Below are 23,997 nucleotides of genomic sequence, written 5' to 3' on the forward strand. Positions count from 1 at the left end.
TTTTTTGAGACAGAGTCTTGCTCTGTCTTCCAGGCTGGATTGCAGTGGTGCAATCTTGGCTCACTGCAACCTCTGCCTCTTGGGTTCAAGTGATTCTCCTGTCTCAGCCTCCCAAGTAGCTGAGATTACAGGTACACATCACCCCACCCAGCTATTGTTTGTATTTTTAGTAGTGACAGGGTTTCACCATGTTGACCTCGAATTCCTGACCTCAGGTGATCCACCTACCTTGGTCTCCCAAAGTGCTGCAATTACAGGCATGAGCCACTGCACCCGGCCTGTATATTGTAAATTCTTGATAGTGGTTAAGAGGCCAAGTTTCAATGAACCTATAAAAATTGATCAGTAGCCCCATCTAAGAGGCATGATGGAGAATGTTTGATATTTGCGGAGGAGGGAAAGATCTCATAGAATATTGCAGTTTCTGCCCCATAAAGATTGGTTCCTCTCACCATATTTCTCCACCATTATTTTTTTCTCTTTATCTTACCTTAACCTCGAGTGTTCAGAAGACACTTTAGATTATGGACTAGAATAGGCTGAGCATGGTGGCTCATGCCGGTAATCATCCTAGCACTTTGGGAGGCCGAGGCAGACAGATCACTTGAGGCTAGGAGTTTGAGGCCAGCCTGGGCAACATGAGCAAAACCCCATCTCTACTGAAAATATTTTAAAAATTAGCCAGGTGTGGTGGCTCATGTCTGTAGTCTCAGCTGCTCAGGAGGCTAAGGCATGAGAATCACTTAAACCCAGGAGGCAGAGATTGCAGTGAGCTGAGACCATGCCATTGCACTCCAGCCTGGTTGACAGAGCGAAACTCTGTCTCAAAAACAAAACAAAAAGATGCTGGAATAGAACTTATCTCATGCTTTAGAGTAGTGGATTTCGGAATATGATTAATTTATTTCTTCAAAATGCAAGTCGTCATTAGTATGAGCAAGATTTAAGTCAAAATTAGCTAATCGCTTTCTACGTGGGTTAATCTAAAGAGTTGGTGTGGTTAGATACTTAAGTCTTAACTTTCTGCTGTCATATAGTTCAAATAAGTAACCTATTAATAATAGCTTCTGGAACACAATTAAAAGAAGAAAATTCCTTTGGAATGTATTACTTAGAGAATTTACAGAATACCACCCCCACTCCCCGACAATCTTTCAAGGTAAAATAGAAAAACTATTTTTCCAAGATGGCTTAATTTTATTAAAGACAAAAAGATGAATAAACTTTCAAAATCTTCCCTGAGAAAACTCCCCAAGTGACTGAAAAGACCCCTTTTTGGCCAAGATGACTACAGAGAAACCTTAAAACTACGTTCCCAGGGCCATGACACAATGGGAGGTTCCACTTTTTATACACTATCCCTTGCTAACCACCATCAGGCTTCCTTTCCTACACGGAAAACAGAAACCAGCCCTTTCAAAACAATGGCTGCACCGCTGATTTTAACTAACCACCTGATGCTCACCCTCCCTTTTGCAGTTTCCACAAAACAACTGACCAGCATTTCTTCCTGATAAGAGACCACCAACCATGGCATGGTTCTGGCCAGTCAATAATGTGCAGTGAAGGTTTTTATGTTTTTTGCTTCAGCTTCTGACGTCAGAGGGCCAGAAATGCCACCCGTGGATCATGCTAACACAGCCATTTTTTGAACATGGGACCCATGGGGAGACTTGAAGCTCAACTTTACATGTGCATGTTTCTCCTTTCATAAATATGCATGACTCCTCCTATAGCTTATTTAATATGCATATTTGGCCTCCCCACTTAGCATAAATCTCTCTCTTATTCTTCCAACTCTCCAAGTGCCTGTTTCTGGCTTCTGGCTAGAGGCTACGTTTTTCATCCTGACAGAATGACTGCCTGCAAGCTGGTTCTTTATGAGAAATAAAGCTCTCCTTTCCAAGTTTATGAACTTTGCCATTCTTCAGCTGACACCTCTGTATACCAAGCGCAGTGGCTCATGCCTATAATTTCAGTTACTCAGGAGGCTGAAGCAGGAGAATCAACTGACCCCAGGAATTAGAGGCTGCAGTGAGCTATGACTGCATGCCAGCCTGGGCAACAGAGACGAACCCTGTCTCCTAAAAACAAAACAAAACAAAAAAATCCCAAATCTTCTCCATGTCAGTGATATATTTGTGTTGCTATATTAGAAAATAAATTAGTTTTTGTAAAATTTTGTCCCTTGCTAAAAAATATATGTATATATTTTGAGACAGAGTCTCACTCTGTCACCCAGGCTGGAGTGCAGTGGCACACTCTTGGCTCACTGCAATCCACACCTCCCAGATTCAAGCAATTCTCATACCTCAGTCTCCTGAGTAGCTAGAACTACCGGCATGTGCCATCACACTTGGCTAATTTTTGTATTTGTAATAGAGGTGGGGTTGCGCCACATTGGCCAGGCTGGTCTCGAACTCCTGACTTCAAGAGATCCTCCTGACCTCAAGTGATCTTCCCGCCTCAGCCTCCCAAAGTGCTGGGATTACAGGCGTGAGCCATTGCACTTGGCTGAGGAAATAATTTTTATCTGAGGAATACAAATCCTTTTAATTACCAGACCCAGATAGACATTAAAATGAGACTGCAGTCATGCCTGATTCTTGCCTTTGAGCTGTGTGTTCATCTCTTAAAACCACTTCCTATTGACATAAGTAGCTATAAATTAACCTATTAATGCTACACCAGATACTTTAACCTACATCCTATAGCTTAACGACATCCAGCCAATTACTAATCAATGTTATTTCTGTGAACCAATGCAAATTCCTGGCAAACAACTTTGTATTAGTCTACTCCCTGCCTTGCTTTTTACCTTTAAAAATCCACCTTTAACTGCTGTTATTCAGAGTTGGGTATTCAGGGCAACTTGAATCTATGCTCTCAGACTGCAGTCCTCAATCTTTGCCCAAATAAACTCTCTATTTACATTAATTTTGCCTCAGCTTCTTCCTTGTAGGTTGACACCCTTTGTGCTATTTATGAAGCCTTTTTTCAATCACACTAAAGATGGAAATCACAGTCTTGCAGGATTATCAGTATGGCATGGCAGTTGGGAGGATACAAGTAGCACTGATGAACTAAAATTTACTTTTTTAGGAAATTAGCATCTCCCTTGAAGGATTTTGATGTCTTTACTCACACACAAAATCTACTAATCCAACAGAACCCAGGAAATCACCTAGTGGTTTAATACTCACAAATCATATCATGTTGTTCTTAAGAGAGAATGTTAAGGATAGGATATGTCCATAAAACTAGCTCCCAATCCTCCTATTCTGTTTTATGCTCTATTATGAGGTCTCAGCTCCCATTTACTCTGCAAGTCCAGTTCTGCTTTTTCTTCTAGCTTATTGCACCTTTTGCTCTACTGGTTTTCTAGATTCTGCTTCCTGTTCTCTCCTAATAGGGGGTATGCGTAGATTTATAATCCAGATCACTTTTGGGTGGCCTCACAACACCCTCCAGCCCACTCCCAATTATGTGTTTTCTCCTGGTGTTTCAAGTGATCCAAAACAGCCATCTGGGACCAATGTGACTTTAAACTCTAAGGCTCCGAGAAAAATATTAAGGTTTCCTGTTCTATGTTAGCTACAGAGAGAAATCTCTCCAGCATCAAGGTTGAAATAGCTTTTCTTTTATGCACTCCCTGTAAAGAAATGAAGCTCAAACAATATTTATACCTTTTGAATCTCCTAGTCCAGATGGTCTACAAACTGGGTCCTTTAGTTCTCACCTACATTTCTTTCGTCTTTACTAAATTCACATTGCACTTTGGTAGGAGGGATATCTAAAAGTAAGCCCTGAAATAAGGCCTCAAAGAGAAAGAAAAAGTTAAAGTTAAGAAAGAGACTAAATAGGAGAGAATATACAATAAAGAAAAAATATATATATACACATATATATTTTTGAGGCAGAGTCTTGCTTTGTTGCCCAGGTTGGAGTGCAGTGGCACGATCTCGGCTTACTACATCCTCCACCTCCTGGGTTCAAGCAATTCTCCTGCCTCAGCCTCCCAAGTAGCTGGGATTACAGGTGCCTACCACCACACCCAGCTAATTTTGCATTTTTAGTAGAGACGTGGTTTTGCCATGTTGGCCACGCTGGTTTCGAACTCCTGACCTCAGGCAATCCACCTGCCTTCGCCTCCCAAAGTTTTGTGATTACAGGCATGAGTCACCGCACCTGGCCAAAGAAAAATATTTTTGAAATCTAAGGCATCATATTGAGATACATGAAATGGTTGGGTGAGGTACATGGCTCATACCTATAATCCCAATATTTTGGGGGGCCAAAGCAGGAGGATCAGTTGAGGCCAAGAGTTCAAGACCAGCCTAGGCAGCATGGCAAGACCTCATCTCTACAAAAATTAGCAGGGCATGGTGGCTTGTGCCTGTAGTCCCAGCTACTTGGGATGCTGAGGTGGAAGGATCACTTGAGACCAGGAGGTCGGGCTGCAGTGAGCCAAGATTGTGCCGCTGCTCCTGCCAGGGTGACAGAGAGACCCTGTTCCCCACCAAAAAAGAAAAAAGAAATAGGGGGGTGGGGAGCTGGGGGGGGATAGCAGGGGGAGAAATGCCAGATGTAGGTGATGGGGAGGAAGGCAGCAAATCACACTGCCACGTGTGTTCCTATGCAACAATTTTGCATGTTCTTCACATGTACCCCAAAACCTAAAATACAATAAAATAAATAAATGGGGAAAAAAAAAGAAATATATGAAATGTATAAAAACAAAGATTAATTACTAAAAATATATGGAACAAAAGAAAAAGTATTGAAAGGAAAAAAACATTCAATTTGTCATTTGTCAGAAAAAGGTGGGCGGATCACAAGGTCAAGAGATCAAGACCATCCTGACCAACATGGTGAAACCCTGTCTCTACTAAAAATACTAAAAATACAAAAAATATCCAGGCATGGTGGCACGTGCCTGTGGTCCCAGCTACTTGGGAGGCTGAGGCGGAAGAATCGCTTGAACTCAGGAGGCGGAGGTTGCAGTGAGCCGAGTTTGTGCCACTGCACTCCAGCCTGGCGACAGAGCAAGACTCTGTCTCAAAAAAAAAAAAAAAAAAAAAAAAAAAAAAAAAAAAAATCAAGCATGGTAGGCAAATATTCCAACATACATTCCCTAAATAAATCAAACTGTTCTTTAGGACACCCACCCCACCTCATTCCTGCTACCAGTATCAGATGATCAAGGTCAAGTCTCTCAGGGAGTCACTGGTTAATTTTCATAAATCCAACAAAATGGCATTCAAAGCCCTTTGCAATCTGAACTGTAAATTGTCATTGTTGTAGAAGGTAGTAAGACAGTTAATTTTATGTGTGAACTTGTCTGAGCCACAGTGCTCAGATATTTGGTAAAATACCATTCTGGAGTTTCTTAGTAGATGTTATTTTTTAATGGATGAGATTAACATTTAACTCAGTATAACTTGAGTAAAGCATGTTACCCTCCATAAGAGTAGGTGTCATCCAATCAGTTGAAGATCTTAATAGAACAAACACTGATTTCCCCTAAGCAAGAAGGAATTCAGCTAGAAGACTGATTATGGCCTTGAAACTATCACTCTTTCCTGGGTCTTCAGCCTAGCCTGCAGATCTTGAATTTACCAAGCCTCCACAATTGTGTGAGCCAATTCCTTAAATCTCTCTCTCGCTCTCTCTCTGCACAAACAAATGCACATGTGCGTGCACACACATGTACCCTATTGACTATGTTTCTCAGGAGAACCCCAATATAGAGATAAAATCAAAGATTCTATAATAAGAAATATGAATTCAGGCCCTGGATCTGCCATCTACTAACTGTATATATTGGAAAAGTTGCTTTACTTTGGGAGGCCAAGGTGGGTGTCACCTGAGGTCTGGAGTTCAAGACCAGCCTGGCCAACATGGTGAAACCCTGTCTCTACTAAAAATACAAAATTAGCTGGGAATGGTGGTGCATACTTGTAATGTCAGCTACTCAGGAGGCTGAGGCAGGGGGATAGCTTGAACCAGGGAGATGGAGGTTGCAGTGAGCCGAGATCATGCCATGGCACTCCAGCCTGGGCAACAAAAGCAAGACTCCAAATCAAAAAACAAACCAACAAATAAATAACATGGGAATAAATGAGGCTGAGTGTGGTTGTGCATACTTGTAGTCCCAGCACTTTGGGAGGCTGAGGTAGGAGGACTGCCTGAGGCCAGGAGTTTGAGACTAGCCAGGGCAACACAGTAAGACTGTGTCTCTGCAAAAGAAATTAGCTAGGCTCCTGCTTGAGCTCAGGAGTTGAGGCTGCAGTGAGCCATGATCACACCACTGCACTCAGGCCCAGGCAACAGAGCAAGACTCTGTTTCCAAATAATAATAATAAAATAAAATGGGAAGAAGTAATCCCTTTAGCTCTTTAGCCAGGTTAGATTGCATTCCATGCAATTCTCTTATCTCTATTCCTCTGTTCCTGCTACACCCTTTGCCTGTCATAGCTGTTCTTGTCTACTTAGATAACTGTTACTTTCCTTCCTGTACCTGTGACAGTTTTAAAATCAGCTCCATGAATTCTTTGATACTCTTCAAGTTTAATTCCTCTCCCATTCAGTATAGCCAGGACTTAGTGAGTTGCTTCTAATGAACAGAATATGGCAGCAGTTGCAGCTTCCATCTTGTCTCTCTCTGCCCTCCCCATCATCACTTGTTATATGTGAAGCCAGCTGCTTGATCTTGGACAGCCCTATGGAGAGGCCTAGTGGCAAGGAACTGAAGCTTCTGCCCACAGCCACTGACCTGGGAGGCAGATTCTCCAGCCCCTCCATGACTTCAGCCCCAGTCAACAAGTTCACTGAAATGTTACAGCAGATAGCTTGTCAGACATGGGTAGAGCAGAATAGGGGCCCCCACACAAGGAATGTCAGGTAACCATAAGGTGATTATTTCTTTTTTTTTTCCTTTTGTCCCTCCCCCCAGCTATTTATTTATTTTTTTGAGACAGAGTCTTGCTCTGTTGCCCAGGCTGGAGTGCAGTGACACGATCTTGGTTCACTCCAGCCTCTGCCTCTGGGTTCAAGCAGTTCTCTGCCTCAGCCTCCTGAGTAGCTGGAATTACAGACGCACACCACCACACCTGGCTTATTTTTGTATTTTTAGTAGAGACAGGGTTTCACCACGTTGGACAGGCTGCTCTCAAACTCCTGACCTCGTGATCCACCCTCCTTGGCCTCCCAAAGTGCTAGGATTACAGGCGTGAGCCACTGCACCTGGCCCAGGTGATTATTTCAACGGCCTCTCTAAAATAATTGGTTGCAGCCAGTGCCAGGGAAAGAGTTTCCCAATAAACAAAAACACCAGAAAATGATGATCATCAGCTTCCCAATAAGATCTCAGGAATTGGGCTGGTGGGCTCAAGCATGCACATTAAGTGGCAAAATGGCAGTTTAACTGATACATGACCTTCTAGAAACATTTGACTGGTAAGGGAAGAACGCCTCAAGCGAGCATGCTTACAACACCAGTAAACACACTGCGCGTGCTCCCTTCCCTGGATCTAGTAGGCCACTGTGCATGCAGACAGCCCAGCCCCAGAGAAGAATCAGGGGAGAAGGGATGCAACCCTGGAAGCATGCCATCATACAAAGTCCTAAGTCAAAAAGTCAAACCGCACACTTCATCTCTCAAGTTGCTCACTTGGGCCTCTTCCAAGTGTACTTCCTTTCATTCCTGTTCTAAAAGATTTTTAATAAACTTTCACTCCTGCTCTAAAACTGTCCTCAGTCTCTCCTTTTGCCTTATGCCCCTCAGTCGAATTCTTTCTTCCAAAGAGGAAAGAATTGAGGTTGCTGCAGACCTGTATATCTTTGCCACCACTAACAGTAACCTCACGAAAGATGCTGAGCCAGAACCGCCCAGCTAAAGCTCCTGAGCCTCAGAAACTGTGTGAGAGAATATATATTTCTTGTTTTAAGCAGCTATATTTTGAGGTAGTTTGTTACACAGCAAATCATTAATACCTCACATACTCAAGTCTAACACATAAAGATCTCTTATAATAGTTAAGCTAAAAATGAGTGTTTCTTACATGTCATACATTGTTCTAAACCTTTTGCAAATAATATCCTATTTAATTGTTACAAAGACTCTAGGAGATATATTATTACCTCCATTTTACAGATAAGGAAACAGGTCAAGTTACAGAAAGCTGAGTAGGTGGTGCAGGGTGGCTCATGCCTGTAATCCCAACATTTTGGGAGGCCAAGGTGGGTGGATCCTTGGAGTCCAAGAATTTGAGATCAGCCTGGACAATGCAGTGAAACACCATCTTTACCAAAAATACAAAAATTATATGGGCATGGTGGCGCACACCTACCATCCCAGCTACTCCAGAGGCTGAGGTAGGAGGATCAATTGAACCCGGGAGGTCGAGACTGCAGTGAGCTGTGATTGTGCCACTGCATTCCAGCCTGGGTGACAGAGCGAGACCCTCTCAGAAAAAAAAAATACTGAGTAACTTGCCTCAAGGTCACACGGCTAGCAAATGTTGCTGAATTAAAGAATGAATAATCAGGTTTCTTATAAGCAGAACTTTATTTCATTCACTTCAGAATCTCTTTTAGTGCCTAGCCCAGTCTACAACTGGGACTCAAATATTTGTTAAATCACTATCTCATAATAAAGGCAGCTTAGTTTTTCAAGAATGAAGTCTTAGAAACCCTGATTATGGATTATTACTATTATTTTTTGAGACGAGTCTCACTCTGTCACCCATGCTAGAGTACAGTGGCGAGATCTCCGTTCACTGCAACCTCTACTTCCCAGACTCAAGTGATCCTCCCACCTCAGCCACCTCAGCCTCCTGAGTAGCTGGGACCACAGGTGTGCACCACCACACCCAGCTAGTTTTTTGTATTTTTGGTAGAGACGAGGTTTCACCATGTTGCCCAGGTTGGTCTCCAACTCCTGAGCTCAAACAATCCTCCTGCCTTGGCCTCCCAAAGGGCTGGGATTACAGGCATGAGCCACTGTTCCTGACCTGATTGTGGATAATTTAAATTTACTCCCAAAACATAATTCTTTTCCTTTACTGAGAAGAAATAAGTGTTATAGTAAACATATGTGTGAGGAGATTAAAAATAAACTTTGGAGGATTTTTACCTTTCTCTACACATCTTCCCCCGCAGAGGCTTGACAAGAGTTAAAGTGTGTTGATAGTCTGGTTACATACTAAATTTTGTTGTTCCTGATTATGTTAAATAAAAATTACAGGAGGCCACTGTTTTAGACTAAGCTCCTGCAGTAGGTCCCAACAAACTACACTGAAAATTAAAACAGTCACCCATGCTGAAGTTTCATGTCACCAAACTAAGTTGTTAACTGAGAAATCAAGAGAGAGGGGCAACAGCCAATCTCCCAAACAGGCCAGTTTTAATCTGCATAATAATAAAGTCCTCCCTGGTTTAGCTGTGTTTTTTTTCATATTTATTTATTTTTTAAGAGATGCGTTTCTTTACCTTCCCCAGACTGACCTTGAGTTCCTGGACTTGAGGAATCCTCCTGCCTCAGCCTCCCAAATAGCTGGGACTACAGTGTGTGCATTCTACCACACCCAAGAAAGTTCCCTCTGTTGTAATCCTTAACCCCAAATAACTTGATGTTAACCAATCAGTTATTTTTCTATTGTTCTCTCTGTCCCTGCTTTACAAGGAAAATGACTTTGAAATAACCAGTTCTTTCTTTGTTTCTGCTTCAGTCCCTCTCTGCCTGTAAAGCTAACTGCTTCTGCTCAGCTCACTGGAACATTTAAATTGTATTTTATGGAACAAATAATAAGTGTTGCCTGATTCTAGAATTGCAATAAAGCCAGTTGAGGTCTTTAAACGAAATCTGCTGTAACTCTGTCCTTTGACAATTCAAAACAGTTCTAGAAAAGAGTAAAATGATATGTTGTTTTAATGATGTATTTTTCTCCCAACTAAAAATAAATAAATAAATAAAATGTGAGAACTAAATGTGACCTTTTTTTTCTCTTGCCCAAATTCCTATTTAAGGGGCCTGGGGAGTCATGCCCTATAAGCCATAAAGTCTCATTAAAGGGGTTTTATTTAACACCAGATAACATGGACTGCTTTCCAACCTGACTGGCATAACATCACAACAGATAGAGGAAAATCAAAATATTTTAATCCCAAACATGTTTCTTTGCTATATCTAGAAACAGACCAGCAAAGCTGTCTCTTATGGGAGAAAATCTACGTTCTCTAGAGAATCCCCTTCCCTTTCCAGACCTTTTTCCTAATCCAGGAGAAAATCAATGGAAATATGATAAGAAACACTTGCAGTCTGTTCTCTATGAAGCCTGCTGCCTGGAGGCTTCGTCTGCATAATGGGAAACTTGGTGTCCACAACCTCTTATCTCAACCCAGATATTCATTCGACTGACGCTCTTTAGACAATAATTTAACTCTTTCAACTAACTGCCAATTTGAAAATCCTTGAATTGGCTCTGTGGTGGTTCAAGCTTGCAATTCCAGCACTTTGGGAGGCTGGAGCAACCATGCCCAAGAGTTTGAGACCCGCCTGGCCAACATGGTGAAACCCTGTGGCTACTAAAAAAAATATGAAAATTAGCTGGGCATGGTGGCGTACGCCTGTAATTCCAGCTACTCAGGAGGCTGAGGCAGGAAAATTGAAAAGCACTTGAGCCTGGGAGGTGGAGGTTGCAGTGAGGCTGTCATCGTGCCACTGCACTCCAGCCTGGGCAACAGAACAAGACTCTGTCTCAAAAAAAAATAAAAAATAAAAAATAAAAATAATAAGGAAGAGAAAGAGATAAACAAAGAAAAGAAAATCCTTGAATCCATTTATTACCTGGAAACCCTTCACCCCTCACCCTCCCTGTTTCCAGTTGTCCCACTTTTCTGGACAGACCAATATACATCACACATGATAAACTGTCTTGTGGAAACATTATCTAAAAATTTCATTTAGGATAAAGGAGACTAGAAGCTTCTGTCATTAAACAGAAATAGACTTGCTTTCTTTACTTTTAAAAATGTAAGCAGTATTTCTAGAAATAATGATAGGAAACCACTTTCTGGTCATCAATTTGATTCCCTTCCATTGTCCTAGACATCTGAAAAGATCTCACTTTACACTGTTTTGCTTTTTTTTTTTTTTTTTAGACAGGGTCTTACTCTGTAGCCAAGGCTGGAGTGCAGTGGTGTGATCTCTGCCTCCAGGTCAAGCAATTCTCCTGCCTCAGCCTCCAGAGCAGCTGGGATTACAGGCACATACCACCAGGCCTAGCTAACTTCTTGCATTTTTACTAGAGACAGGGTTTCGCCATGTTGGCTAGGCTGGTCTCAAACTCCTGGCCTCAAGTGATCCACCTGCCTCAGCCTCCCAAAGTGCTGGGATTACAGGCATGAGCCACCACACCCAGCCACTGTCTTTATTCAGATAGCTTTTTCTCACCTGCTTCCTTACTCTGCTCCTCTGTGATATGAAGTCAGGTATGGTTTAATTTCAAGATTCAATATTCTAGTCATGAAATAAAACAAGTCTGAAATCCTTTTCCAGTAAATATCTACTCTTTAGACACACAAATAACAACTGCACACTACACTTTAAAAAATATTTGTTTTAAGATTAAATGCAAGCCAAAAATCACCATAAGGTGACATTTTTGTCCTAAAATGTAGTGCAAGCCAGAAACCTCCAAGGGAGAGACAGTAAAGAATAGTGATTGAAAGCATTCTATGCTTCGGAGGCAGTCAAGCTGGGTTTGAACCCTGGCTGTCCCCCTCTAAGCTATGTGGCCAATATTGGGACTTACTTTACCTCTTTAACTTTGGTAAAACAGGAACAACAAAAATACCTACTATAGAGGAGTGCTGCGGGGATAGACACAAAAGAATGCGATAAAAATGCTTAGTACAATGTTTGGTACATACTGAGTGATAAACATGTATTAGTTATTATTACTCTCTCTCTCTTTTTCTAATTCGAGAGACAGGGTCTTTCTGTGTTGCCCAGGCTGGAATGAACTCCTGGGCTTAATGATACTCCCACCTTGGCCTTCCAAAGCAGTGGGATTACAGGCATGAACTACCACATCTAGAAAAGCCATGTAGAATGGTAATCTAACTTTACTATTTAGAATTCCTAAATAGAAATTATTTACCTATACATGGATAATAATGTTTTCTTTATATATCTCATTTAATATTTTCTTGGGGAATTTTATAAACTATTGATTTTTTACAACTACAATTCATTGTAAAAATGATATTAGTTATTAAGAAAAAAAATGGCCAAGTGAGGTGGCTCAAGCCTGTAATCCCAGCACTTTGGGAAACCAAGGCGGGTGGATCACCTGAGGTTGGGAATTTGAGACCAGCCTGGCCAACATGGCAAAACCCTGTCTCTACTAAAAATACAAAAATTAGCTGGGCAGGGTGGCACATGCCTGTAATGCCAGCTACTCAGGAGGCTGAGGCAGAAGAATCACTTGAAGCCGGGAGGCAGAGGTTGCAGTGAGCTGAGATTACGCCATTGCACTACAGCCTGGGCAACAAGAGCTGGACTCTGCCTCAAAAAAAAAAAAGAATTAAAGTAAGATCTGATAAATGAATACTGAAAAGCAAGAATGCCCATATTGGCTATGCACAGTGCCTCATTCCTGTTATCCAGCACTTTGGGAGGCTGAGGCAGGTGGATTGCTTGAGCTCTGTCATTTGAGATCAGCCTGGGCAACATGATGAAACCCTGTCTCTACAAAAAATAGAAAAATTAACTGGGCATGGTGGTGCACACCTGTAGTCCCAGCTACTCAGAAGGGTGAGGTGGGAGGATCGCTTGAAACCAGGAGGTGGAGGCTGCAGTGAGCTGAGATCACACCACTGCACTCCAGCCTGAGTGACAGGGTGAGACCTTGTCTCAAAAGAAAAAAAAAAAGAATATCCATAATTTTTGTTCAGACAACTGCAACTAGCACCTATTAATTACTTGCAATTATATTTATAGTATTGTAGATTAAATTGTCACTGGCAATCTCATAGGCAGTAAGATAGTCTTAATAAGGATAAGCATATAATTAAATAGGAGCTCTTAAAGACTCCTGGTAACATTTTAATTGGTTTAACCTTCTGCCTAGGAGCTGGCAATTGGTATTCAGTAAAAGCTATAAAAAAGTAATATTATTGGACCTAGAAATAGCCCCAAAGAGGTTATGAATGATGTTAATTAAATTCTTTTTGTTGTTCATTTTTTGGGTAGCAGCTTTATTATTATATAACTCAAACACTGTAGAAGTAATCTATTTAAAGTATACAATTCAATGGTTTTTAGTACAGGTTGCATGTTCCTAATACAAAAATATGACATGTTTCAAAATCCAAAACTTTTTGAGTGCCAACATGACACTCAAAGGAAATGCTCATTTTGGATTTTCAGACTAGGGATGATCAATTAGTAAGTATATAATGTAATAAAAACATTTCCAAATCTGAAAAAATCTAAAATTCAAAATATGTGTAGTCTCAAATATTTTAGATAACACTCAACCTGAATATTTAGTGTTGTGCAACCATCAACAGAATCAATCTCAGAACATTTTTCCCATCTCAGAAAGAAGCCTTCAAAAAAATTAGTTGGGCATGGTGGCATGCTGCTGTGGTTCCAGCTATGCAAGAGGCCGAAGCAGGAGAATTGCTTGATCCTGGAAGTCAAGGCTACAGTGAGCCATCTTCATGCCATTGCACTCCAGCCTGCAGCCCTCGTGACAGAGCAAGACGCTCTCTCCAGGAAAAAAAAGCTGAAAGTCAAAAACAAGGAGAAAATTTTGAAAGCAGCCAGAGGAAAACGAATCTTCATATTTAAGGGAACTTCAATAAGATAAAGAGCTATCTCCTCAGGAAAAAAAAGAAAAAAGAAAAAAAAAAAAAGAAAAGAAAAAAAGAAACTCCAACATCATTTAACTATCATTCCCTAATCCCATGCCTGCCCCTAGCCCTAAGCAGCCACTTAATTACTTTCTGTCTCTATATATTCGCCTATTCTGGACATTCATATAAATGGAATCATAAAATATGTGGTATTTTGTGACTGGTTTCTTTCATTTAGCATGCTTTCAAAGGTTATGTATGTTATAGCACATATTAGTACTTCCTTTTTATGGCCCAATAAAATTCCACTGTATAGGTTGGGCGTGGTAGCTCATGCCTGTAATCCCAGCACTTTGGAGAGGCTGAGGAGGGAGGACTGCTAGAGACCAGGAGTTTGAGACCAACCTGGACAACATAGTAAGTCTCAGAGCACTCCAAATTGGGCCATGGAGCCAGACCCCGCCTCTAAAAGAAAAAAAAAATCCACTGTATATAGATTTATCACATTTGATTTATGCATTCACCAGCTGATGAACATTTAGGTTATTTCATTTTTGGCTATTATGAATAATACTAACATCTGTAAACAAGTTTTTGCATGGATAAATATTTTCATTTCTCTTGGGTATATATCTAGGAGTGGAATTTGCATTATTCTTATTGAAGTGAAAATCACAAGCAATTTCATAGTCTAACAATGCAATTATGCTACGCTCTCAATAGTGTTATGCAGAAATGCTACACTCTCAAGAGTAACATGCAGAAAAATGGTGACTTTGTTGAATGAAGACCATATAGTAGGCTACATGAAGTGAAAAAAAGAAAAAAAAAGGATACAACCCACTTGAAATCCTCCTGGGGCTTCCAATGGGACTTTCCATTCCCTCTTCTGTTCTATGGCATCTGTCCCCTGCTTTCACATCCTGCCTCAGTTGTCTGAGGGCCAGCCACACTAGCTTTCAGAGATTTTTAGAATGTCTCAGCTTCGGAGCCTTTTCACATTGCTTCCTCTGCCTGTATCATTCTTTGCCCAGTGCTTTCAAGTCTCACCTTAAATGTCACTTCTTCAGAAAAACGTTCTCTGATACCAGGCAAAAGGCCAGTGTTTCCAAAGCAGCCGGCGATTTTCCATCTTAATGGTTTTGATGCTAGAATTGTTTACTTGGTCAAATATTGAGATCCTTCTATATGCAGGGATACAGGGTGAAACAAAACATGCAAGATCCCTGCCATCTGCAACCTTATATTCTAGGGAGGGGAATACATGTACAAGTGAATAATAAATGTACTTGGTAATTTTAAATAGTGATAATTAGCTCAATGGTTATCCTCTGTTTGGACTGCAAACTCCATGAAGACAGGAGCTATGTCTGCCTTGGCTACTTTCAGTTTGCTAAAAGTCCGGCCACTAAAGCTCAATAAATATTTTTTCACTGACAGTTAAAATAGGTATATAAAAGAAATGGGGGAAAAAACGGTACTTCTATAAATGGTTGAGATCTAGCCCTTCTCTTCTTTTAAATTTTAATTATTTAAAAATATGTAATACCACACATTTTTAGATAATTAACAATTAAAATAGCAAAAAGTTACCATTTGTACTAACAGAACCCCAAATAAACCCATTTACGTCACCACACATTCATTAAGCACCTGTTAATAAAGCCTATTCTGAAATAGTCTGACGTGTTGGTTAAGTGGATAAAATACCCTTGGCGAGGCTGGGCGCGCAGTGGCTCATGCCTGCAATCCCAGCACTTTGGGAGACCGAGGTGGGTGGATCACGAGGTCAGGAATTCAAGAGCAGCCTGGCCAAGATGGTTGAAACCTCGTCTATACTAAAAATACAAAAATTAGCCGGGAGTGGGGGCAGACGCCTATAATCCCAGCCACTTGGGAGGCTAAGGCAGAGAACTGCTTGAACCGGGAGTGGAAGGTTGCAAGGATCCGAGATCGCGCCACCGCACTCCAGACTGGGCGACAGTCTCAAGGGGGAAAAAAAAAAAATCCCTTTGGCGCATTGCCAAGCAGGTTCCTCGCCGTCAGCAGCATAATTTATGGTTTTCGCTGAGGCTTTGAGTATCCATGATATGACTCTCCCTAATTTTCCGATTTCTAAAACCCTTCAGAATCTCCCTCCACCCACACGCTGTGGCAGCGAGAAAAACCGCATTCTATTTACACGTCAACGGTAAGAAGAGAACACATATTTTGCTAGGTCAACAAACCATGCAAGATCTCCACCCGAGAGATCAGTAGCCCCTTTCCAGTGAACCCTTCTAAGAGCCTGGAGATGAGTAAGGCTGGATAGAACCAAGCTACGCTAGGCTGGACCAGGAGAGCCGACCGTGAGAACCCTTCCCCCAAGCTCAGCGCTCGGCCGCTTCTTTCTTCCCCGGGCGCCTGCGCAGCGCACTCTCCGGCCACCGCACGCCTCCTCAGCAGAGCCTGGAGACGCTGACGTCACCGCGCAGACTGCAAGCAACCCTTCGCTCCTTCAAGGAAAATGAGTCCACGCACCTTCGGCTTTTCTTAGCCCCCAGAAAATGTCCTCCCTCTTTCCATCCCAGTGCCAACGACTTCCCCAGCCCGTCTCCTTTTGGCGGGACTTCTCCGTACTTTCGTTGGGCCCCGAAGGCGGCGGAGAGGAAGAGAAAGGGTGAAAGACCAATTCGCGTTGTTTACAAGGAGTAGGCGAGTCTAGGAATCGATCCGCGAGGGCGGAGCCGAGGAAGCCGGCACTTCTTCCTCCCTTCCCCTCCCTCCCCAGCCTTCCCCGCGGGCGGACGCGGCAGCGCCTCTGCCTCGCTTTTTCTTATTTTTTTCCCCCCCTTTCCCCTTTCTTTTTTTTTTTTTTTTCCCTCCCCCACTTTCACCATTTCCCCTCGGAGGCGCTTTCCCCGGGCAGGGGCAGAGCCGGTCTCACCCCCCGCCTCTCCCCGGCCCCCGCCGCCCTATGGCGAGAGGGAGCCCCCTCCCCACCCGGGCTCGAGCGGCCGCGGCCTCAGGCCGGGGGTCATCATGGAACTAATTCGCTGACGAACCCAGAGGCCGCAGCTGTGCGTCCCGCTCGAGCGCTAGCGCCCGCGTCCCCCGGCCCGCTTCCGCCTCTTCTCCCTTCTCAGTCAGCCCCGTCGTCCCGCGCGCATCGCCGCCGCGCGTCGAGCAGAATGAGGTGGTAACGGGCCCCCGGATGACCCCTCGTCACCATTGTGAGGCCTACAGCTCTGCCGGGGAGGAGGAGGAGGAGGAAGAGGAGGAAAAGGTGAGGGGCGGGGGCGGGGGGCTTGACGCGTCTCCGCGGCCGGCGCCGACGCGCTGGGGCCCCGCAGCTCCCACTGCGCCACCCGAGTGGCAGCACCCGTAGGTGGCTCTGCTTGCCGGTGACCCGCCCTCCCGCATCCCCCCCACCCCGGTGAACCTCGGGGCCGCCCTCTCGTCCTCCCGCCCCAAACAGACCTGGCACCTGCCCAGTTGAAAACGGCCCTACTGTGTTCTCTTTAGGGCCAGTTTTTGTGTTAGCGAGTAACGTGTGTGTGTGTGTGTGTGGCAGCAGCAAATTACCTACTCTATAGTGCGTGTTGGAGGCTCGGCGAGCCTGTGTTTATACACAAAGAAGGGACACGCCCCCACCTTCAGCCTGAACGGTCCTGCGGGGACTCCGGGAAGATGCCTAACTTTGCAAAGCGGAGTCAATGCCAAGTGAATGGGGTGAAACTCCGGTGCTGGGAAATTCGGGGGAGGGCAACATTACCCAGGGCTTGGGGCGGGTGAGTAGGGAAATCCGGAGGAGGTGAGATTTGAGTTGTACCCAAAAAGCCAGATTAAATACCGGAATTTGAAGGAGGGCAAATGGGCCTCTGATGGAGCTGGGGTTCGTTGCACATCGTTTTGGCAGAAGTTGAGAATTGGGTAGCACAACAGTGGGAGGCGTTTCGGGAGGTAGAATGGATTCAGACTCTGAACTAAAATATTTAGATTTTATTCTGTCAGTAGGGAGCCACTCTGTGTTGAGCAGCAGAGCATTACAATAATGATGTTAAATAACAACACTTGAGGCTTATCTGCCAGGCATTCTCCTAAGTGGCTTGCAATTCATTTAATCCTTCCAAGGCTGGTAGTAGGAGCCTCATCTTACGGATGAGGAAAACTGAGACCTACAAGATTAACTTTCTCCTTAGGCAACAGGGCTAAAACCCGGTAGCCAGAATTAAGTCTGACTCTACGCTGTGTGGTCTCTGACCTGAGAATGGATTTGTTGAAATAACTGCTAGCTTTTCTAGGTCGTTTGTGGCAGATGAAATAGAAAGGATTGGTCAAACAGATTAAGAAATAATGGATGGAATAGATTTAGATTGGTTAATTTGGGACCAGAGAATTTCAGAGAGATTCTGAGCCTCTGGACTAGAAATTTCTTAATACTGATGAAGTATCAAGAAATACACAATCAGCATGTGTTAGGGAAGTTCAGTAAAGTTGATCTGCAGTTACAGATAGTGAGTTTATGTGGTAATGTGACATCCTAGTAGGTTAGAATGGGTCTTACAATGTGTCTTGCTCAAGATTGGAAGCTGAGTCTGTGTTTTATTTTGATTGTGTAATACATTAAAAATAAACATCTTCCTGTGTATGTTTCTTCGTCTTTAAAATGGGCTTTATGGCTGAAATGGGGGTGTAGTGAAAAAATTAAAAACTAGAAAAAAATGGACTTACTAATACCAATTTCATGAAGTTGTGGGAAGATTACATGAGTTAATATGGCATAGCACTTTGAACAATAGGTGGCCAAGTAGTAAGCACTGGGCGCTTTACTTGTTAAGCTTTTTACAAGTGAAGCTGTTATTTATTAGGCATAATGCTAAATTCTGGAGATGGACATCAAAGAATTCATTATAATAGGAAAGGCAAGTCTTCCAATCACAAAGCAATTAAATGTAAAAGTAGAATTATGTCCAAGTACAGATGAAGGAAGGCAGGGCACAACTGCACAAATTTAGAGTCTTACAGACTGATGGCAACTTTAGGAAGGTAGGTATGAGCCAGGGGACATTTAAAGTTGAAAGAACAGTTTTCGTACATCCTTGGAGATCAGGAAAGTACATCCTTGGAGATTCCAGGAAACTTGGAATTGCAAGTACCTTTAATTTATTGTTTCTAACGCATAAAGTCAAGGAGGGAATGGTAGAACTTCAGGTGTCTTGTATGGTCACATTAATCCCTCCTTTCAGAATGGGAACTAAGATTCAGAACTCATCACCAGTACAGGATTATTAATGGAATTGGTATGATGATGATAGTAAATACAATAATACATATTAGTGAAGTTGTTTATATTGTATACCCAGCACTGTGCAGCACTTTTCCTCGGAGCAGCAGGGGGCCGTGTATATATATCTGAAGTAGTTATGCTGTACAATAAGCATTACCTATTACCTCAGACATTTGATAAGCGTGGAGAAAGGAGAAGCAGCAGCAATTGAGCAAATGGGAGGAGAAATGTGAAACTGGTTTAAACTTGTATGTGTGTAAAAAAATGCCAACCAAAATATAGTCTTCTGTTATTTCCTGCTTTTCTAAAAAGCATGCAAAATTGGATGTGACCAACAATTAGGCTTACAGTAACAAGATAGAACTATATAGTTGTTTTTTAAAACAGTAAAATTGTATTTTAAATGTTCACATTTTATTTCTTAGCAGAATTTATTAATCTAACTAAATGTGTGTTTCACATTAGAAAATAGGCTTTTGTTTTGTCAGTAAAAAAAAACCAAAGCCCGTGATTTCTGTATCATAGTATGTCTTACTGGTCTTGTCTTTTGTTCTCTTTATGTAGAACATACATATGACCCTTTACTGCTAAATATTTCACAAGAATAGTAATATTCTCTTATGGAATCACAGCGAATTTTTCATTTTTGGTAAATTTAGCATTCGATACATTGACTTGTGTAATCTGTCCCAATTATGTCATTTGACCCACTAATGACCTTTACACCATTTGTCTCCTTCCAATACAGCATTCAGTTGAGGATCAGGTATTGCAGCTTCTTTTCTATATTTGTGTTTATTTTCTTCAGACAGTTTCCCTCTGTCGTGCAGGCTATAATTCAGTGGCATGATCTCGGCTCACTGCAACCTCCACCTCCTGGGTTCAAGCAGTTCTCCTGCCTCAGCCTACTGAATGGCTGGGACGACAGGCATGCACTGTCTTGCCTGGCTCATTTTTGTATTTTTATTGGAGACAGGGTCTTACTATGTTGGCCAGGCCGGTCTCAAACTCCTGGCCTCAAGTAATCCACCTACCTTGGCCTCCCAAAGTGCTGGCATTACAGGCATGAGCCACCCCGTGCAGCCAATTTTTCTATGGTCTCATTGAATCTGTAGCATCCCCAAAGGTATCCCCCATTGTTTTTGTCTTGCAATTATTTGTATCCTGTTTTAGTTTTTTCTTTTTAAGAGATTATCACTTTGTTGCCCAGGCTGGAGTGAGGTGGTATAATCATAGCTGACTGCAGCCTCAAGCTCCTTAGCTTTCGTAGTCCTCTCACCCCTGAACCTCCTGAGTAGCTAAGTCAGCAAGCAGGCGTGCAACATCATGCTTGGCTAATTAAAAAAATTTTTTTGGTAGAGACAGGGGTCTCACTCTGTTGTCCAGGCTGGTTTCAGACTCCTGTCCTTGAGTGCTCCTCTCACTTCTGCCTCATGTAGTTCTGGGATCACAGGCAAGCACTCACCATGCCCCACCTTTTGTCCCATTTTTTAAAGTTTAAGGAAATTTTAACTTTTTTGTTGTTGTTGTTAGTTTTCTCTAGAGTGACCAAAGAGTGATTCCTTTTTTTTTTTTTTTTCTATTTATAATGTATTGCATTTATTTCTGAATCTTGAAACAAGCTTGCATTCCTGGAACAAATCCCAGTTGGTTGTGGTATATAATCCTTTGTTTATATCGCTGGATTCAGTTTGCTAGTATTTTGTTGAGAAATTTTGCATTTCAGAAGAAACACCAATCTATAGTTTTCTAGTGATGTCTGTCTGGTCTTGGTAGCAGGGTAATAACTGACTTCAAAGAATAAATTGGGAAGCATTTGTAAAGAATTGCTGTCAGTTTTTCTGAAAATGGTTGGTAGAATTAACCAGTGAAGCCACCTGGGCATGGATTTTTCTTTGACGGTGCTTTAAAAAATTACTATTTAAAAAAATTACCATTTAAATCTTTTGTTATACAACTACTCAGCTTTTTTATTTCTTTTCTTTTTTTCTTTTGGAATTATCTCACCAGTGCAGGTTTTTATTTCTTAAGTTTTGGGATTTTTTATTTCTGGAAACTGGACTAATTCATCTAAATTTTCCTATTTAGTTGCATATAGTTGTACATAAAAGTTTTTTTTATAATTTTTCTTTTTCTTTTTTATTAGTATAATTTTTATTTCTGTAAGCTAGGTAATGATGGCCTGTTTTTATTTCTGATTTAGTAATTTGTCCTCTGTATTTTCTTGGTCAATCTAGCTGGCTAAAGGTTTGTCTATTTTGATCTTTTCAAAGAATCAGCTTCTGGTTTCATTGACTTTTCACTGCAGTTTTTGTACTCTCTACTTCATTAGTTTCCATTCTAGTATTTAGTATTTCCTTGCTTCTGTCTTGCTTTTGGAACAATTTACTTTTTTTTTTCCATTATCTTAAAGGTGGAAGATTAGGCTGTTTATTTGAGATGCCCTTTTTTAGTAGAGGCATTTTAAGGAATTATTTCTAAGCACCGCTTCAATTGTATCTGATAAGTTTTGGTATGTTGTCTTCATTTTCTTTCATCTCAAAGTATTTTCTGATTTCCCTTGTGACTCTTCTTTGACCAGATACCTTTGTTTTTTTTTTTTTTCTTTTTGAGACGGAGTTTCACTCTTGTTACCCAGGCTGGAGTGCAATGGCGCAATCTCGGCTCACTGCAACCTCCGCCTCCTGGGTTCAGGCAATTCTCCTGCCTNGAGTGGCTGGGATTACAGGCACGCACCACCATGCCCAGCTAATTTTTTGTATTTTTAGTAGAGACGGGGTTTCACCATGTTGACCAGGATGGTCTCGATCTCTTGACCTCGCGATCCACCCGCCTCGGCCTCCCAAAGTGCTGGGATTACAGGCTTGAGCCACCGCGCCCGGCCCAGATACCTTTGTTTTAAAAAAATTTATTACAATTTAAATATTTGAAAGTCATACTGAGGGCTTTAATTGTAGGCAATTGGAGAACACGAATCCTTTGAACCTAGTTTAATCCTTTTCACGTGTGTGTGTGTGTGTGTGTGTGTGTGTGTGTGTGTCTCTGTGTCTCATGTGTCTCTCTCTCTCTCTGCACGTGCCTGCAATCTCAGTGACTCAGGAGGCTGAGGGAGGAGAATCACTTGAGCCTAGGAGATGGAAGTTGCAGTGAGCCGAGATCGTGCCGCTGCACTTCAGCCTGGGCAACAGACTGAGACTGTTGTCTCAAAAAAAAAAAAGGCAAAAAAAAAAAAAATGATTTTAGACTGCATTTATGGTAAAATTAAAGCTAATTTAGAAGAGGTAAAATATTGTGAGGTACTATCAAAGTTTTCAGCTATGAAAAAGATGAATTGGTGAGCATGACAGCACCCTTCAAAGATGGGAAAGATTGGTGTGAAAGAGATTAGATTTTGTTGGGTTAAGGTTCTGAACAAGGATGTATCAAAAGAAGGTACCAAAACTCCACATACAGTGGGTTGGGGCAGGTGTGGGTAGAGTTTTGTTTTTGGTTGTATGTTTTTGTTTTGGGCCTCAGCAGTTGAAACTAGAACAATTGATTGGGTCTCTGTTTTGTCAGAGTACTGTGGTGTGGACGCAGTGAGTAACAAAAAGATGATATTGGCAGATGTGACTGCAAAGGAATTTCTTTATTTAGAGAAGGGTCTCATTCTGTTGCTGGGGCTGGAATGCAGTGGCATGATTTTGGCTCACTGCATCCTCAACCTCCCAGGCTCAAGCCTTCCTTCCACCTCAGCCTCCCAAGTAGCTTGGACCACAGGCACACACCACCATGCCTGCCTAATTTTTGGATGTTTTATAGAGATGGAGTTTTACCACGTTGCTGAGGCTGGCGTTGAACTCCTGGATCCACCTCAGCCTTCCAAAGTGCTAGGATTACAGGCACGAGCCACCGTGCCTGGCCAGGAATTTATAATCTAGTTGGGGAATTAGTGGAAAGCTGCTTTATGACATGATTAAAGAATCAAGAGTTTTTAAAAGAAATTACCTTTGAGATAGGTCTTTTTGGATTAGTATTAGTTCTTTTTCCTTAGTTATTTATACTTCATTGTCTTAGTATGAAAATATTTCATGCTAATTTAAGATTTGCAAAAATGCAGGAGTTTAAAGACGTAAAAATTAACAAAATCATAATTTAGTTAACCAGAGTTAATCCCTGGCAAGTTGAGAAGCAAGTAGGTAGCTTATGTGAAGTAGTACATAGGAAAGAGGATAGTAGATGGAGGTGGGATAGAATGGAAATGAAAGAACTGGTTTGCTGTTTTTGGCTTTTTCAAATTTTTAAATTAAAAAAAAATTGGAACTCTTCACATGTTAATTCTGGATGTTTTAAAAAATTCTTAGAGGCCATAAATCTGAAGTATGTAATATAGCTACATTGAGAAGCTAATATAGCTATAGTTGAGAAAGTCAAATCGTTAGCGAAATTTATAATGAAAAACAGCATTCTCCTACTCTAGGCTTTTCTCACCCTTTTCTTACTCCGCAGAGATTAGCCACCGCCAACCCTCTCCTGCTTCTCTTGTTATTTAGGATCACATTTTCAAATAACTTGCCCTACTGCTGTTTTTGACATTTCAGTTTGAGATACATGGATTTTCTACTATGAAATGTAAAGACGTGGCTTTTATTTTACCCTTTTCCAATATCCATAGTTATGTCTCCACGTCCTCCCAATGTAGTTATGTTGAGATCCCTATTCAGTGTTTTCACTAGTATTGTTGTATAAATATTGTGATATATTATTTACTTTCTTAAAATCTTTTTCTGAAGTTAATTACCTTTTTGCTTAGTTTTCAACAAATCTAGCTAAACCTTTTCACATTCTTTAGCAATTTCTTTTCTTTTTTTTTTTTTTTTTTT

The 23,997-nt window shown here is 41.8% G+C and overlaps 1 protein-coding gene and 1 long non-coding RNA gene across 2 annotated transcripts in view; one reads left to right on the top strand and one right to left on the bottom strand.

Moving 5' to 3' along the window:
* The first annotated feature begins 16,126 nt into the window (after nucleotides 1-16,126).
* CCNI (cyclin I) overlaps nucleotides 16,127-23,997 on the top strand; it is a 33,418-nt gene continuing 25,547 nt past the window's right edge. Inside the window, exon 1 of the mRNA XM_017514787.1 lies at nucleotides 16,127-17,131. Coding sequence (XP_017370276.1) covers nucleotides 17,060-17,131 — 72 coding nt within the window. The 5' untranslated portion in view covers nucleotides 16,127-17,059. The remainder of the gene's footprint in view (nucleotides 17,132-23,997) is intronic.
* On the bottom strand, nucleotides 20,483-22,216 carry LOC108293428. The gene is made up of 2 exons (XR_001820685.2): nucleotides 22,027-22,216; nucleotides 20,483-21,720 (listed from the first exon to the last, which is right to left on the bottom strand). It is a non-coding gene; the product is annotated as an uncharacterized LOC108293428 (long non-coding RNA).

This window comes from Cebus imitator, unplaced genomic scaffold, assembly GCF_001604975.1.
Source record: "Cebus imitator isolate Cc_AM_T3 unplaced genomic scaffold, Cebus_imitator-1.0 Scaffold537, whole genome shotgun sequence".
Classification (NCBI taxonomy): domain Eukaryota; kingdom Metazoa; phylum Chordata; class Mammalia; order Primates; family Cebidae; genus Cebus; species Cebus imitator.